At 45.5% G+C, this 18769-nt stretch overlaps 1 protein-coding gene across 3 annotated transcripts in view; it reads right to left on the bottom strand.

Moving 5' to 3' along the window:
* Positions 1-18769, bottom strand: part of N4BP1 (NEDD4 binding protein 1) — a 510620-nt gene that overhangs the window by 321376 nt on the left and 170475 nt on the right. For all 3 annotated transcript variants that reach the window (XM_069607045.1, XM_069607047.1, XM_069607046.1), the window contains exon 4: positions 7159-7255. In XM_069607045.1, the coding sequence (XP_069463146.1) occupies positions 7159-7255 (97 nt within the window). The remainder of the gene's footprint in view (positions 1-7158; positions 7256-18769) is intronic.

Genomic DNA, 18769 nt, shown 5'->3' with positions numbered 1-18769 from the left:
TGATATGGAGTCTGGACTCCGACGGAGACCAACGACTGCCGACTGTCAACTCGTTGGCATGAGCTCCCCACCCCGTGAGGGACGCGTCCTTCACGATCGTCACCTCCGGCCAGGGTAGCCAAAAGGGAGCCCCTCCATTAGATGGTCTTCGACGGCCCACCACAGAAGGTCCTGGGCGACCGAGGACAGCACCTGAACAGGGTCCGACATCCGGCCGGAGGACTGAGACCACTGGCCCTTGAGTGCCCATTGCAAAGATCTAATCCGCAACCTGGCCTCTGGCACCAGAAGAATGCAGGATGCCATGAGGCCGAGCAATCTCAGGAATTTGAACGCTGGGAGACTCGGGGCAAGCTGAAACTTGTGCACCATCTGCTGAATGTGATGAGCCCTCACTTGGGGAGGAAAACAATGCCCGAGGGACATGTCGAGCACTGCTCCGATGTACTGGAGCCTCTGAGTTGGTGTCAAATGGGACTTCAAGTTGAGGGAGAAGCCCAGCTTGTGGAGGGAGTGGCAGGTGACTGACAGATGATCCAGGACTTGTTCGGGAGAGTGCGCCCTGATCAACAAATCGTCCAGGTAGGGGTAGATGTGAATTCCCCCTTTCCTGAGGTGCGCTGCCACCACTACCATGAGCTTGGTGAAGACCCTCGGGGCGGAGGTCAATCCGAACGGCAGGACCCGAAACTGAAAGTGCAAGTCGCCAACCGCGAACCTCAGGTACTTCTTGTGCTTTGGATGTATCGGCACATGAAAATAAGCGTCCTTGAGGTCGAGAGATACCAACCAGTCCTGAAGGCGAAGGGCCTGGAGGACTTGAGTAACCATCTTGAACTTGTCCTTCCTGAGGAGTTTGTTCAAACCGCGCAAGTCCATGATGGGTCTCAATCCCCAGTTTTTCTTGGAAATCAAAAAATAAGGGGAATACCATCCCTTGTACCTCTCCGCTACAGGCACCAGTTCTATGGCGCCTTTCTCCAGCAGGGATTGAATTTCCTGCGCAAGGAGCGAATCCGGACTCTTCAAAGGGAGATTCCCCGGTGGATTGTCTTGAGGCCTCTGCTGGAAAGGAAGACAGTAGCCATGGGTTATGATCTCCAGAACCCACACATCTGAAGTAATGGTGCGCCACTCTGCAAGATGCTGCGCAAGCCTTCCCCCAACCGGCGAACCATGAGACATGGCCTCATGACTGAGCTGAAGCTGAAGCGGCTGCGGCATTGCCTCAGGGCAAAGAGACAACAGCCCGAGTGGCCTTGGCACCTCGAGTACCTTGCTTTCCACCTCTGGCACTCCTACGGTGGCCCCTTTGACTGGCAGCTCCTCTCGCTTAACCAAAGGACGAGTAATAACAAAAGGAACCTCCTCTCCATTGCTGTCCCCTAGGACGAAAAGGCGGAGGTTGGCGAACTGCAGCGCCAAACGACTTTGCCGCAGCTTTGCAGGTCTGCAAACTCTCAAGGCTCTTGTCAGCCTTGCTGCCAAAAAGATGTTCCCCGTCAAAGGGCATGTTGAGGAGCCGGGCCTGCACATCAGGAGCAAACCCCGACTTCCGCAACCACGCAAACCTGCGTATCGCAGTGCTCGCCACCATGGACCGGCTGACGCAATCTGCCATGTCCAAACCCGACAGAACGGCCTCACACATGGCGTCCTTACCATCCTGAACCATGGCAAGGAAACCATCCCGTTCATCCCCTTCGGGAATATGTTCAGTCGCTAAGGAAACAGTTCCACAGAGTGCGTGAAACGTGACAAGGCACATACGGAGTTGGCCTCCTGAAGCGCCATACCCCCTGAAGAAAACACTTTCTTTGCCCAGCCGTCAAAACGCTTGTCGTCCCCATCAGGAGGGATGGTAGAATACGACACCTGCTTTGCCGGGGGCCGTAGCAGCTTGCACCACCAAACGCTCCGGAGTGGGGTGCTTGGTCAAGTAGCAGGGGTATTTTCACGGCAAAGACTTGCCCACTGCCGGGAGACACTCCGAAGCAGTCCAAGCCACCACCACCCTCCTCTGTAGAGCCATATGGAACGGCAGTCCGGGTCAGTTGGAGTTGGTGGACCTTGGTCGAGGATATCTGTAAGGTCATCCTGAAGAAAATCCCCTTGGGAGAAGACCAACCCAAGTAATCTGTGACCCTGGACATAAGGCGCCGGTACGGAGTCCGCATGAGTGCCAGGCTCAGGCCTACAAAACTCCACCTCCGGAGAGGTGTCCAGGCCACTAGCATCGTGCAGGAATTGCTGCAAGTCTTCAATCTGGCTATGGCCCGAGAAAATCTCATCCGGTACCGAATCCGGAACCATGCCATCATCAGAGCCCTCATCCACCTCCGAAATAAACTCAAGCTGGCGGAAAGAAGGCACAGGATGCGGAACAAAGCCATGCTTGGCCTTTGCCAGAGACTTTCTATGCGGTTCCACCGAGCCCTGGGGAACCCCTGTCGAAACAGCCTCGAAAGGCGTCGAGTGAATCGGCGTAGATGCCGAACGCGGCGCCGACAGCATCGATGGCGCCGACACAGTCCTCGAGGCCGGGGCCCTGAGCGTGTCCCTCGACAGCCTGGGCGCCGATGTCGTTGACGACTTCTTCGAAGGCGGGGCCTCGAAAGAGTCCGTCGACGACCTCGGCGCCACCGGCGTCGACGTCTTCCTTGAAGACACCACAGGTTCACACGGTCTCGAGCGTGTCGAGGACCGGGACCTGGAACGGGCATGCCGAGAACGATTCCCCCTTGTCCGCGCGGGACCTTTCCCACGAATCGTGACGACCACCCGAGCCCAAAGGCGTACGAGCGGTGTCTCTCGACCGATCACGACCGACCCCACCTCAGAGGCGCGGACGGACCAGTGCCCTGCGATTCGAGAATCGCCAACATTTTCTTCCCGAAGGAAGCCCATTCCTCCGGCGTCGCGTGCTTGGTGGGGTAAGCGACCCGCCGACGGGCGGAGTCCTCAGAAGAAGAAGACGGGGAAGACAACCGATGACGGCGCTTCTGGGAGTGCCTGAAAGAGGCAGAGGAGTGGCGGGACCAACTCCGGGACCGAGACCCACCGGACTTCCGACGACGACGTGTAGAGTCGCCTCTCGAATCGTCTGTCGAAAGCCCCGCAGACCTCGACTGCCGTGGCTTAGACACCTAACCTACCGATAACTTCTTCTTGCGCCCCCGCAAGGCTTTTGACGTGAGCGACTGGCAGTCGACACAGTCATCCGTGTCATGGGCCTCCCCGAGGCACCAGAGGCAGGCGTCGTGCGAATCTGTAACTGATATCTTGGACCCACAGTCCCTGCACTTCTTAAAGCCCAGACTCAGTGTGGAAGACGAGGTAGACATCTTCACGAAGAAAGACTTCAAAATACGAAACAGGTTCGAAGAACCGATAAAGAACAAGAACTCCAAAGAGTCGAGGTGCGCCGAGGTCTCCGAAGCGAACACGTTCGTGGAAAAAACGGAACTGAGGCTACGGGCATCATGCGTCCTACTTAAAATATCCAGTGACGTCGGCCGTCGGAGGACCTCGAGGGCGGCGTATTGACGTCATCGACGCAGGACGCAGACACCGAAGATTTTCCAAAGCAGCACAGCTGTGGTGATTACCGTCATAGATATGGAATACGTCGGAGGACCCAATCCCCCTCGAATTATGCTTTTTTTTCAGTGAAAGCAAACCAGTATTTCACAATTGTATTTTTCAGAATTCCTTTGCTGTGTGCATAATCAGGCAGAGGCAGATCATTTTTACACTTCTAATTTAATGGACACTCTAATTATAAAAAACTGTGTAAAATGAGGACTATGCACGGTCTAGTTTACATCCATTCAACCTTGCAGTCAATGAGGTACATTAGTATAAATGGTCAGTGGCAGCAGAGTCATTGCTCAAGGCTGAGTGATTGCATTACACCAATCACTGGTGTTCTAGCCTCTCAAATCTTCAAAACTACAATTAAAACACCCAAAACCTGACTCTCCAGGAAGTGCAAGCGCTGTTAAAAAAAATAAATGAATGTTACATTTGTAATTGAAATAGAAACTCAGCAAAACCTGTCCCTGTGATAATCCAGATCGGTATTTAACTTTATGTAGCGCTTCATACATGGTTTGTCCAACATCTAGGCACTGAGATTATTATACCTCAGTCGATACTCAGTTAACCAACCTCTGAAAGATGTTAGCCAATATGATAGCGCAGCCGGTTGAGCCCTCGTTGCAGCAGTCTGTGCCTGACCTGTAGGTTGCAGGTTTGAATCCCGGCAAGACCAACTCAGCCTTTCAAGCTCGATAAAGGAGTACCGGCTTCAGTTTTGTGATCATTTTTGATATATATGCTCTATGTACAGTGCTTTGCCAAAAGCGCTATATAAATAACCATTTGTCCATGAGATTATATATATAATTTAGCATGGAGTCCTTGCCTCCCAGCACTCCCAACACTGTTGTATCATAACATGGCATACCATTAGGTAGTAATAGCTCCAGGAAATCAGGACTTAAACATCAAAAGACAATTCTGCTATCAAACCTCAAAACACACAATACAATTAATGTTTGCTTTTACTATGTAATTGGCTAGGTTTTTGTGCCTTCAACATTTAAATATATACAGTAGAAATCAAATGGCCAGACCTTACAGAAATGATGAAATGTGCGTTCTGTCACAATGCAGAAAGCTGCCGCATAGTAATGATTTCCATACAGTTTTTACACAGGTCGGCTGGATGCCACATACATTTTACTCTCTTGCATAGGAGAAAAGCCATTTTACTCTTAAAATCACATTTACTCTCAAAGTTTAAAAATAGGGAGTAAAATACTCAAACCTCAAAATCTTATTTGTAGCAATGCATACAGCTGTGCTGAAACAAACAAAGGTTGATGCTTCAAGAGGTTGCCACCACACCTCAGAATCCCTTAAAATCTGCGGCCGAAGTAAGCATTACAGCAGTCATTGAATCACTCTTAAGCTACGGAATCATATTCCCTACTTTTAGTCCATGTAATACTCTGATTTCCAGTGAAGAAGCCAGGGAAGCTTGTTTACGGTTTTGTTCAGGACACAAGAGCCCTTAACACTGTGGTAATACCTTAATTTACGGTGATGCCAAATCCAGCCGCCATACTGTCCTGTATTCCGCCAAAATCAACTCACTTAACAGTAGTCTACCTCGGTTCAGCTTTGCTTGTGGTGCCCATACACAAGATTAGTCAACACATTTAGCCATTTTCACCATAGAGGAGTCCAGTACACCGGGGCCTGCTTGCCCCAGTGGTATAAGAGTGTCCGACCCTTTTTTCACAAAAACGAAAAAGATCTTGACGATATTAAGCTGCCTAAGGAATTGATGTTGGTGCAATATGTTGAGGATTTACTGATCGCCTCACCATCATACGAGGCTTGTAAGGAAGACACTAAAGTGCTATTAACATCATTGGCAGTGAAAGGGAACACAGATACAAAGAAAAAGCTTCATTTGTGCACCCATGCAGTCAATTATTTAGGTAATGATATCATGGAGGGATATCAGCTGATATCCTCCACCCGAAAGGAAACAGTTTACAAAATCCCTAAGACCCGACTATCCCCAAAAATACCCTCATTTGTGTAAATACACAAATGAGAGCATTTTCAGGGATAGTCTGTTACTGCCAGCAGTGAGCCTTGGGCTATGCAGAGATAGTTTAACTATGTCAATCCTATATCCGCCTCCACACTGTGGCTGCCACGCCAGCCCAGACTATAAAAAGGGGTTAATTTTGTATTGCCATGAAAGGAACAGCATTGCTCTAACCGTCCTCACTCAAAAGCATGGGAGTCATCGTATGCCTGTTGCTTATTATCGTAAGAAGTTCAATCCAGTCACAGCTGGGATGCCGTCCTTTTTAATACCGGTGGCTGAAGCTGCATTAATTTTGGAACAGAGAAAACTTTGTATTAAGATCAACCGTGGAAGTGGTCCTCCACATGCAGTGGTATCCTTAATGCTAAAAAAATGAAGACTCAACATATTGTTTGTAGAGCGAGTAAATAGGAGTTACTGCTTTTGAATTCATCAACCATCACTTTAACCCGGTGCACCTTCTAGAACGCAGCCTCCTTTACCTGCACCACAAGACGGAGAGACCATCATGAGTCATGTGTATGTCACTCAGACACAGATTGCCTGGTGATGCCTAGAACAGATCTTTCCGAAGCACAGTTACCAGATCCAGAATCAGAATATTTTGTGGACGGTTCTGGTTTTAGGGACCAGCGTGGAAAGGCGGTTGCGGGGTACGAAGTTTGTGTCCCAGGCGTGGTAGTAGAGCATGGAAAGTTACTCTAAGTGAAGTCAGACGAGAGGTTGGCATGCACACAATGTACAAGTCAGTAAAAAAGAGTGAGTAACAAACACACAGTTTGACAGTGAGAACGTGAAAGGTAAACCCAGTGGTGGGTGGACTACTGTGTTGTTTCACTGTGATGGGCACTTGAATATCTATTACGCAAGGCCTGGCTATAGCCCACTTGTGAATTTGTCAAAATGTTTTAATTGAACCAAGATTTACTAAGAAATGAAAATGTTTCAACATGCAAGGTTTCAATGTAGCAACAGGGCATTTTTTTCCCCAAATAAAATGTAGCGGGTCATTCCTAAAAATAAAAAACACATCAATCCCTTGCCTCCAAAATGTGAAGAATGGAAGACCGAAATGAGTAAATTTGCAAATTTAGAATTTTGCATAAAAGATAGAACTACAAAATACAAATATGGAATATGCAAATCTTACCACACACCTAATTTTGCACAAATCTGCATGAATAACTTTGGGAGCTATAACTCCCAAGAACTGAATACATTCTTTTACAATACAACTGTTAGGATCTATCCATTTTTTATAGCAATGGTCATGTTGGACCAGTTCAAATTATAAAAAGGACCAGCAATTATAGATGTGCTATTCATTCATAAACCGTATTGATTCCAGCATGAGGACTGAAAACTAGTTAAGCATCTACCATCGAAGGTTAACCAAGAGCTGCCATCTTGTTTATTGTGCATCTCTAATAATTAGGTATGAATCTGGCATGTTAACATACTGGTGATGCTGCTCATGCAAGATACTTGGAAAAACAGCTTGAGACAGTTTGAAGTTACAAAGGCAATACCTATCATCATGAGAAGCGATTCTTGATCCTAGTACCATTCTTGCAGGTGTAAGTGACAAAATTCCCAACTCTTGAAGCTGCTGAAGAAAGTGCAGTTCTGTAAATTAAAAAGTATATACTTTTATAATGGCTTCCTACAGACCTATAACTTAGAATCAAACAGTGTCAGTCATCAAGTAAACAGAGATTTGAATTTCTGTCCCGATTAACATTACATCTGTGAATCTTACTTCAAACAGAATTACAAGCAAGGTGTCCACTTTGAATCTGCTGATAAATATCAACACTCTGATGCCTGTCTGTTTCAACCCATATGTTTATAATCCAAAACAAACGTCATGGGGTGGAAGAACAGGTACATTTTCTACATGATTAAACATCAAACATCAAACATCCTTTGCCATATTGCCCCCCTTTCCAAATATGGCACGGCTCATTTGTTGCGAGCACACAAGTCATTTCATGATGTGTTTTATCAGTTTCTGCTGTCACTCACTTTTTAGGAAAGGGTCTGGTTGGCTCTAGGATTGGAACCTGCCCATGCTAAGCACCATTTATAGGTTGGAAGGTTTGTTCTGGTGTCGCAAGATCACAGGAGTGGTTAGGGGTTTAGCCAGGACCCCAATTTGGTGCGTATGAGAGGTGGGTTTACTCCTGGTTATCTTGTCTGATTCGGTATCAATAATCCTTCTAACACGGTAGTTAGTGCGATACAGGTTCGCTTTTATTGATGGTTTATGAAAGATTCCACTTGATACAATGATTAGTGTGTAGAACACTGTTATGGCATTTTATGCCTTGGTGCGGTCAGCCGACACGTGTTTCAACCCAAACGGGTCTTTCTCAAGGCTGAACAATATTCAAAAAGGTGCAAAGTGATATGTGGTAAAAGACATTTTGTGACCAGCATGTTTAATTAACAAACATTAAACGTGGTGGGTGATGTGTGGTGGTGGTGGGAAATTTAAAAACATTGCATAATTATACATTGCATTTACAAGTTGGATTATTAACACAGTAGACAGAAGAAAAAATGGGGAGAGAGAAAAGAGAGAGGTTAGCAAGAGCGGTGGGGAGGAGGATGGGCGGAAGGAGGATTGGAGAGATAATTGGTCTTCTTACCAAGTATGTCATGCTGCGGTCCCTGGGTGGGGTTCTTGTTTTATTGTGGGTGGCTGTCCTTATGGCAGTCTAGCTCCTATTGGGCTCTGAAAATAATTCATGAAATAGTCCGTGGTTACAACTGGTATATGATTATGATTTGTATAGTTCGAAGGGGGTGGGTTGAGCCCTTTCTTAGGTATGGCGAGTTTCAGCGAGGGTTGGATCGAGGTGGCATTGCTTACCTTCGTCCGAGTAGTGTCTGTGATGCGTTGCTCCCTGCGGCTTCAGTGGTGAATGAATGCCGCCATGTTTAATATACTTGCGCATGCGCCTACCAGCCATGGTTGGACTGGCGGCGCATGCGTGAGCGTGTGGTGTCCCAGCGGGTGCTACTGCGCGTGCGCGAAGAGATAGTGTTCTTAGGAGGCAAATTGCGCATGCACGGGTGCGAGTTAGCGATACTGAAGTGTGCACATTTTGATGTTTTTCTGAATGGGCCATGGCCCGGTGGAATGGGGCGGTATTGTTGGAACCTAGGAGGGCAAATTCCAGGGGGATCAGAATGGAAGGGTGTAAGTGGTGGTTTGCTAATTTCTGTTATGAGTGGATAGCTCATTTAAAGTGTGATTGAATAAGTCATTACGGATGGTCAGTCGTGGCTTGCCAAGAAATTTGTCGATGTCTGAAACTGTTATTCGTGTTCGTCGGTCGGGCCAGGGTGTGATGCCCATTGAAGTATATCATGGTGGAGGCAGATTTGGTGGTTGAGAGGGTTTACAGAAAGACATTGAGGTCGTGATCTCTGTTAAGACCATTTTTAACACATCTAAAGTGACAGATAAGTCGCGCTTCTTCTTGTCTGAGTTTCTGGATTCTGTCTCCTCCTCTCGGGCCCAGCCTGACGATTTTCAGTCCGATGAACCTTATTTCACTTTTGTCGTTCATTTGGTGATACTTCTGCCAGTGGTTGGCCAGCGGTAGTTTAGGATCTTGCGAATGTATGCTGTTCATATGTTCCCTTATCCTGATGCGAGCTTCTCGGATGGTGCTGCCAATATATATCTTGTCACATACGCAAATCAAAGCATAGATCACATACTTACTTCTACAATTGATGTGCTCCGTGATTTTAAATATTGGGCAACCTGCGAATTTGGCACAGTTAGTTTGTGTCGCATATTTGCACATTGAGCAAGTTCCGCATTTAGTGAAGCCTATTGGTGTTTGCTTGCTGAGCCAGTCTTGTGCCATGATGTGTTTCTCCGCGAGAAAGGAAGGACTAAGTAGGTTCCTGAGAGTTGGTGCTCTTTTGAACGACATGCTTGGATATGTCTCAAGCTGAGGTTCGATATGTTCATCCATACGGAGTAGCTCCCAGTGTTTGGTCAAGATTTTTTGGAGGGCATGACTGTCTTGGTTGTATCTTGTGACAAATCTAATCTTGGGGTTGCATTCCTGTCTTCTGGGTTTAGGTGTTAACAGTGTAGATCTTGGAATGTGTATAGCTTGTTCTCTTGCCGGTGTCAGGCTTTGGGCGGAATAGCCTCGGCATCTAAATCTGCGATCCAATAGGTCGCATTCTTCTGTGAAGGATTTGTCTGTGTTGCAGTTCCTTCTCGCTCGGATGTATTCACCTTTTGGGATATTTCGTATAACACTGTTCCTGTGGCAACTTTGTGCATGAAGGGTTGAGTTCACTTCCGTTGGTTTACGAAATGTTCTGGTTGTAATTTTGTTGTCTTCAATCATAATCTTGAGATCCAAAAAGTCTATTTGTTCCGAGCTGATATGGCTAGTTAGTTCAATGCCATAGTTGTTAGTATTGAGGTAATCCATGTATTGGTTTAGTTCATCTTCTGTCCCTTTCCATATCAGGATGATATCATCTATGAAACGAGCCCAGTTGACAATTAGGCTGGTGTATTTGGTTTCCTTCATTGCATGCTCTTGTTCGTAGGTATGCATGAAGCAGTTGGCTAATGCTGGAGCATAGCTGGCTCCCATAGCGATCCCCTTGATTTGCTTGTAGTATTCACCGTTGAAAATAAATATGTTGTTGTTGAGTGAAAATTTCAGGAAGGATTTGGTCATTTCTACTTGATCGAGGTGTGACGCTGACTCGTATTTGAGGAGGTACCCCATACTCGATATTGCAAGTTCATGGTCTATTGATGTGTACAGGGCCTTGACATCTAAGGTGGCCATTAAGAAATTCGGTTCCCATTTGATTCTGGAAAGTATCTCCAAAGTATGCATGGTATCCCTGAGATAGGTAGGGATCTTGACGATGAGTGGCTGTATTACATTGTTGATGTATCTTGCTAGTGTTTCAGTAATACCGCCAATGCCACTCATAATTGGTCTTCCTTCTGGAATGGTGTCAAAGGTTTTGTGGATCTTCGGTAGGAAGTACAGCGTTGGCATAATTGGATGATCCGTTCTGAGATAGTCATATTCATCCTCTGTAATGAGTCCTATCGCTTGATATTTGTTTAGGAGTTCTCGGTGTTCCCTGAGAATCCTGGCTTGGGGATTGTTGTCCAGTTTCTCGTAGTTGCCCGGTATTTGGAGGTGGTTCAGGGCCATTTTGATGTAGTCTGTTCTTTCCATAATAACTATATTGCCTCCTTTGTCTGCTTCCTTGATCACGATGCTGGTTTCTTTTTGTAGATTCCTGAGTACCGTTTGTTCCTCTTTTGTTAGGTTGTCTTTACTATTACTACCTCTGGTACATCGATCTTCCAATTTGTGGAGGTCATTGGTCACAGCTTGATGAAAGGTGTCTATGTAGTTCTCCGCACATAGTTGTGGATTGAATTTGGATTTGCTTTTAAGCTCTGGGATTTTCATGGATACACTCTGAATCCCTAATTCTTGCATGCATTCTTGCTTGCTCTTGTTGTTCTCTGCAAGCGTGCTTAGGAGGTGGATGTCTTCAAGGTCTCTGATGGTGAGCAGGCTGGGTTTTGGTACCGTTTCTGGTGGTTTGTAAACCGTTGTTTTGGTTGCGAAGAATTTTGTAAGTTTGAGGCGTCTAGTAAATTTGAATAGATCTATTTGTATGTCTACAAAGTTGTTCTTGCTTGATGGTGAGAAGGACAATCCCTTATTGAGTACCCTTATTTCCAGATTCGTGAGTTCTTTGTGTGACAGGTTCATGATCAGATTTTGTTGTGTTTCTGTCCCACAGTTTTCTGTGATTGTGACCTTGTTTGTCTTTGTTCGATTTCCTCTTCCAGGTCTCCTGCGTCCTCTGTCTGTTCTTCCCCCCCTTCTTCTTCTTGAGGGGTTCCTGTATTTGTCAATGGGGTTGCGAAGGATACCGATTTTTTGTTGCTGTTGGGTTGTGATTTCAGGCGACTTGCCTTCTTGTGTAGTTTTATTTGGTCTAAAAAAGACCGCTTAGCTGTCTCCTTTACCGGTAAATTTGATGATTCTTCCTGATCGCTATCAATTTCTGAACTTGCACCCGAGGTGTTTGGGGTACTTTCTTTGGACTTCTGTTGCTGTTGGTTCTGATCATATTTGGGTTGGTAGGTGAAGACCCGATCTTCCCTGTAGTCTTTGTCGTCTCTGAAGAATTTGTGCAGCTTTCTCATTTTGACCTCATCTTGATGGGTTTTGAGTATTCTATACATGGTTTTGTAGTTCTTCTCCTTGGTTGCTTTGGGGGCATCGTATATCTCTATTTCCTTTTTTAACTCTTCTAGTAGGATCACAATTCTTTCATGTTTTCTTTTTGCGTGTTCGATCAGCAGTTCTATCATTCGTAAAGAGCCTGTTATGAGATTTTGTTCCCATTCATCTGCTAAATCTGAGTCGAGTGGGTCATCGAAATCCGGAAAGATAATTATCCTGAGACCCCTCGGTATTTTCTTTTGTGCCGCATATTCCTGCATTGTTGTTTTCTCCCAGAATTTGTTGATTTCTTTTTTAGATAATTTCTCTAGTCTCATGAATTTGTGCTTCAGATCTTCTTGTAGATTTGAATCTCGGAAGGCGTTATCCGTGGATCCTCGTGGGGCAAATAGCGCTCTGATGTCTTCGTTCCTTGACATCATGTATTCTGCCATTCTTTGGCTGTTCCCTTTTTCGTGTTGAATTTTTTTGGAAAATTTCAGGCGCTGTGAGCAAGGCTGGTTCCCTAGTAGTGAGTAAAGGGTCTGGTTGGCTCTAGGATTGGAACCTGCCCATGCTAAGCACCATTTATAGGTTGGAAGGTTTGTTCTGGTGTCGCAAGATCACAGGAGTGGTTAGGGGTTTAGCCAGGACCCCAATTTGGTGCGTATGAGAGGTGGGTTTACTCCTGGTTATCTTGTCTGATTCGGTATCAATAATCCTTCTAACACGGTAGTTAGTGCGATACAGGTTCGCTTTTATTGATGGTTTATGAAAGATTCCACTTGATACAATGATTAGTGTGTAGAACACTGTTATGGCATTTTATGCCTTGGTGCGGTCAGCCGACACGTGTTTCAACCCAAACGGGTCTTTCTCAAGGCTGAACAATATTCAAAAAGGTGCAAAGTGATATGTGGTAAAAGACATTTTGTGACCAGCATGTTTAATTAACAAACATTAAACGTGGTGGGTGATGTGTGGTGGTGGTGGGAAATTTAAAAACATTGCATAATTATACATTGCATTTACAAGTTGGATTATTAACACAGTAGACAGAAGAAAAAATGGGGAGAGAGAAAAGAGAGAGGTTAGCAAGAGCGGTGGGGAGGAGGATGGGCGGAAGGAGGATTGGAGAGATAATTGGTCTTCTTACCAAGTATGTCATGCTGCGGTCCCTGGGTGGGGTTCTTGTTTTATTGTGGGTGGCTGTCCTTATGGCAGTCTAGCTCCTATTGGGCTCTGAAAATAATTCATGAAATAGTCCGTGGTTACAACTGGTATATGATTATGATTTGTATAGTTCGAAGGGGGTGGGTTGAGCCCTTTCTTAGGTATGGCGAGTTTCAGCGAGGGTTGGATCGAGGTGGCATTGCTTACCTTCGTCCGAGTAGTGTCTGTGATGCGTTGCTCCCTGCGGCTTCAGTGGTGAATGAATGCCGCCATGTTTAATATACTTGCGCATGCGCCTACCAGCCATGGTTGGACTGGCGGCGCATGCGTGAGCGTGTGGTGTCCCAGCGGGTGCTACTGCGCGTGCGCGAAGAGATAGTGTTCTTAGGAGGCAAATTGCGCATGCACGGGTGCGAGTTAGCGATACTGAAGTGTGCACATTTTGATGTTTTTCTGAATGGGCCATGGCCCGGTGGAATGGGGCGGTATTGTTGGAACCTAGGAGGGCAAATTCCAGGGGGATCAGAATGGAAGGGTGTAAGTGGTGGTTTGCTAATTTCTGTTATGAGTGGATAGCTCATTTAAAGTGTGATTGAATAAGTCATTACGGATGGTCAGTCGTGGCTTGCCAAGAAATTTGTCGATGTCTGAAACTGTTATTATAGCCACGACTGACCATCCGTAATGACTTATTCAATCACACTTTAAATGAGCTATCCACTCATAACAGAAATTAGCAAACCACCACTTACACCCTTCCATTCTGATCCCCCTGGAATTTGCCCTCCTAGGTTCCAACAATACCGCCCCATTCCACCGGGCCATGGCCCATTCAGAAAAACATCAAAATGTGCACACTTCAGTATCGCTAACTCGCACCCGTGCATGCGCAATTTGCCTCCTAAGAACACTATCTCTTCGCGCACGCGCAGTAGCACCCGCTGGGACACCACACGCTCACGCATGCGCCGCCAGTCCAACCATGGCTGGTAGGCGCATGCGCAAGTATATTAAACATGGCGGCATTCATTCACCACTGAAGCCGCAGGGAGCAACGCATCACAGACACTACTCGGACGAAGGTAAGCAATGCCACCTCGATCCAACCCTCGCTGAAACTCGCCATACCTAAGAAAGGGCTCAACCCACCCCCTTCGAACTATACAAATCATAATCATATACCAGTTGTAACCACGGACTATTTCATGAATTATTTTCAGAGCCCAATAGGAGCTAGACTGCCATAAGGACAGCCACCCACAATAAAACAAGAACCCCACCCAGGGACCGCAGCATGACATACTTGGTAAGAAGACCAATTATCTCTCCAATCCTCCTTCCGCCCATCCTCCTCCCCACCGCTCTTGCTAACCTCTCTCTTTTCTCTCTCCCCATTTTTTCTTCTGTCTACTGTGTTAATAATCCAACTTGTAAATGCAATGTATAATTATGCAATGTTTTTAAATTTCCCACCACCACCACACATCACCCACCACGTTTAATGTTTGTTAATTAAACATGCTGGTCACAAAATGTCTTTTACCACATATCACTTTGCACCTTTTTGAATATTGTTCAGCCTTGAGAAAGACCCGTTTGGGTTGAAACACGTGTCGGCTGACCGCACCAAGGCATAAAATGCCATAACAGTGTTCTACACACTAATCATTGTATCAAGTGGAATCTTTCATAAACCATCAATAAAAGCGAACCTGTATCGCACTAACTACCGTGTTAGAAGGATTATTGATACCGAATCAGACAAGATAACCAGGAGTAAACCCACCTCTCATACGCACCAAATTGGGGTCCTGGCTAAACCCCTAACCACTCCTGTGATCTTGCGACACCAGAACAAACCTTCCAACCTATAAATGGTGCTTAGCATGGGCAGGTTCCAATCCTAGAGCCAACCAGACCCTTTACTCACTACTAGGGAACCAGCCTTGCTCACAGCGCCTGAAATTTTCCAAAAAAATTCAACACGAAAAAGGGAACAGCCAAAGAATGGCAGAATACATGATGTCAAGGAACGAAGACATCAGAGCGCTATTTGCCCCACGAGGATCCACGGATAACGCCTTCCGAGATTCAAATCTACAAGAAGATCTGAAGCACAAATTCATGAGACTAGAGAAATTATCTAAAAAAGAAATCAACAAATTCTGGGAGAAAACAACAATGCAGGAATATGCGGCACAAAAGAAAATACCGAGGGGTCTCAGGATAATTATCTTTCCGGATTTCGATGACCCACTCGACTCAGATTTAGCAGATGAATGGGAACAAAATCTCATAACAGGCTCTTTACGAATGATAGAACTGCTGATCGAACACGCAAAAAGAAAACATGAAAGAATTGTGATCCTACTAGAAGAGTTAAAAAAGGAAATAGAGATATACGATGCCCCCAAAGCAACCAAGGAGAAGAACTACAAAACCATGTATAGAATACTCAAAACCCATCAAGATGAGGTCAAAATGAGAAAGCTGCACAAATTCTTCAGAGACGACAAAGACTACAGGGAAGATCGGGTCTTCACCTACCAACCCAAATATGATCAGAACCAACAGCAACAGAAGTCCAAAGAAAGTACCCCAAACACCTCGGGTGCAAGTTCAGAAATTGATAGCGATCAGGAAGAATCATCAAATTTACCGGTAAAGGAGACAGCTAAGCGGTCTTTTTTAGACCAAATAAAACTACACAAGAAGGCAAGTCGCCTGAAATCACAACCCAACAGCAACAAAAAATCGGTATCCTTCGCAACCCCATTGACAAATACAGGAACCCCTCAAGAAGAAGAAGGGGGGGAAGAACAGACAGAGGACGCAGGAGACCTGGAAGAGGAAATCGAACAAAGACAAACAAGGTCACAATCACAGAAAACTGTGGGACAGAAACACAACAAAATCTGATCATGAACCTGTCACACAAAGAACTCACGAATCTGGAAATAAGGGTACTCAATAAGGGATTGTCCTTCTCACCATCAAGCAAGAACAACTTTGTAGACATACAAATAGATCTATTCAAATTTACTAGACGCCTCAAACTTACAAAATTCTTCGCAACCAAAACAACGGTTTACAAACCACCAGAAACGGTACCAAAACCCAGCCTGCTCACCATCAGAGACCTTGAAGACATCCACCTCCTAAGCACGCTTGCAGAGAACAACAAGAGCAAGCAAGAATGCATGCAAGAATTAGGGATTCAGAGTGTATCCATGAAAATCCCAGAGCTTAAAAGCAAATCCAAATTCAATCCACAACTATGTGCGGAGAACTACATAGACACCTTTCATCAAGCTGTGACCAATGACCTCCACAAATTGGAAGATCGATGTACCAGAGGTAGTAATAGTAAAGACAACCTAACAAAAGAGGAACAAACGGTACTCAGGAATCTACAAAAAGAAACCAGCATCGTGATCAAGGAAGCAGACAAAGGAGGCAATATAGTTATTATGGAAAGAACAGACTACATCAAAATGGCCCTGAACCACCTCCAAATACCGGGCAACTACGAGAAACTGGACAACAATCCCCAAGCCAGGATTCTCAGGGAACACCGAGAACTCCTAAACAAATATCAAGCGATAGGACTCATTACAGAGGATGAATATGACTATCTCAGAACGGATCATCCAATTATGCCAACGCTGTACTTCCTACCGAAGATCCACAAAACCTTTGACACCATTCCAGAAGGAAGACCAATTATGAGTGGCATTGGCGGTATTACTGAAACACTAGCAAGATACATCAACAATGTAATACAGCCACTCATCGTCAAGATCCCTACCTATCTCAGGGATACCATGCATACTTTGGAGATACTTTCCAGAATCAAATGGGAACCGAATTTCTTAATGGCCACCTTAGATGTCAAGGCCCTGTACACATCAATAGACCATGAACTTGCAATATCGAGTATGGGGTACCTCCTCAAATACGAGTCAGCGTCACACCTCGATCAAGTAGAAATGACCAAATCCTTCCTGAAATTTTCACTCAACAACAACATATTTATTTTCAACGGTGAATACTACAAGCAAATCAAGGGGATCGCTATGGGAGCCAGCTATGCTCCAGCATTAGCCAACTGCTTCATGCATACCTACGAACAAGAGCATGCAATGAAGGAAACCAAATACACCAGCCTAATTGTCAACTGGGCTCGTTTCATAGATGATATCATCCTGATATGGAAAGGGACAGAAGATGAACTAAACCAATACATGGATTACCTCAATACTAACAACTATGGCATTGAACTAACTAGCCATATCAGCTCGGAACAAATAGACTTTTTGGATCTCAAGATTATGATTGAAGACAACAAAATTACAACCAGAACATTTCGTAAACCAACGGAAGTGAACTCAACCCTTCATGCACAAAGTTGCCACAGGAACAGTGTTATACGAAATATCCCAAAAGGTGAATACATCCGAGCGAGAAGGAACTGCAACACAGACAAATCCTTCACAGAAGAATGCGACCTATTGGATCGCAGATTTAGATGCCGAGGCTATTCCGCCCAAAGCCTGACACCGGCAAGAGAACAAGCTATACACATTCCAAGATCTACACTGTTAACACCTAAACCCAGAAGACAGGAATGCAACCCCAAGATTAGATTTGTCACAAGATACAACCAAGACAGTCATGCCCTCCAAAAAATCTTGACCAAACACTGGGAGCTACTCCGTATGGATGAACATATCGAACCTCAGCTTGAGACATATCCAAGCATGTCGTTCAAAAGAGCACCAACTCTCAGGAACCTACTTAGTCCTTCCTTTCTCGCGGAGAAACACATCATGGCACAAGACTGGCTCAGCAAGCAAACACCAATAGGCTTCACTAAATGCGGAACTTGCTCAATGTGCAAATATGCGACACAAACTAACTGTGCCAAATTCGCAGGTTGCCCAATATTTAAAATCACGGAGCACATCAATTGTAGAAGTAAGTATGTGATCTATGCTTTGATTTGCGTATGTGACAAGATATATATTGGCAGCACCATCCGAGAAGCTCGCATCAGGATAAGGGAACATATGAACAGCATACATTCGCAAGATCCTAAACTACCGCTGGCCAACCACTGGCAGAAGTATCACCAAATGAACGACAAAAGTGAAATAAGGTTCATCGGACTGAAAATCGTCAGGCTGGGCCCGAGAGGAGGAGACAGAATCCAGAAACTCAGACAAGAAGAAGCGCGACTTATCTGTCACTTTAGATGTGTTAAAAATGGTCTTAACAGAGATCACGACCTCAATGTCTTTCTGTAAACCCTCTCAACCACCAAATCTGCCTCCACCATGATATACTTCAATGGGCATCACACCCTGGCCCGACCGACGAACACGAATAACAGTTTCAGACATCGACAAATTTCTTGGCAAGCCACGACTGACCATCCGTAATGACTTATTCAATCACACTTTAAATGAGCTATCCACTCATAACAGAAATTAGCAAACCACCACTTACACCCTTCCATTCTGATCCCCCTGGAATTTGCCCTCCTAGGTTCCAACAATACCGCCCCATTCCACCGGGCCATGGCCCATTCAGAAAAACATCAAAATGTGCACACTTCAGTATCGCTAACTCGCACCCGTGCATGCGCAATTTGCCTCCTAAGAACACTATCTCTTCGCGCACGCGCAGTAGCACCCGCTGGGACACCACACGCTCA

This window comes from Ambystoma mexicanum, chromosome 1p, assembly GCF_040938575.1.
Source record: "Ambystoma mexicanum isolate Mex_15411 chromosome 1p, UKY_AmexF1_1, whole genome shotgun sequence".
NCBI lineage: Eukaryota > Metazoa > Chordata > Amphibia > Caudata > Ambystomatidae > Ambystoma > Ambystoma mexicanum.
The sequence above is the reverse complement of the archived record's forward strand: the minus strand, read 5'-3'. Positions and strand labels throughout refer to the sequence as shown.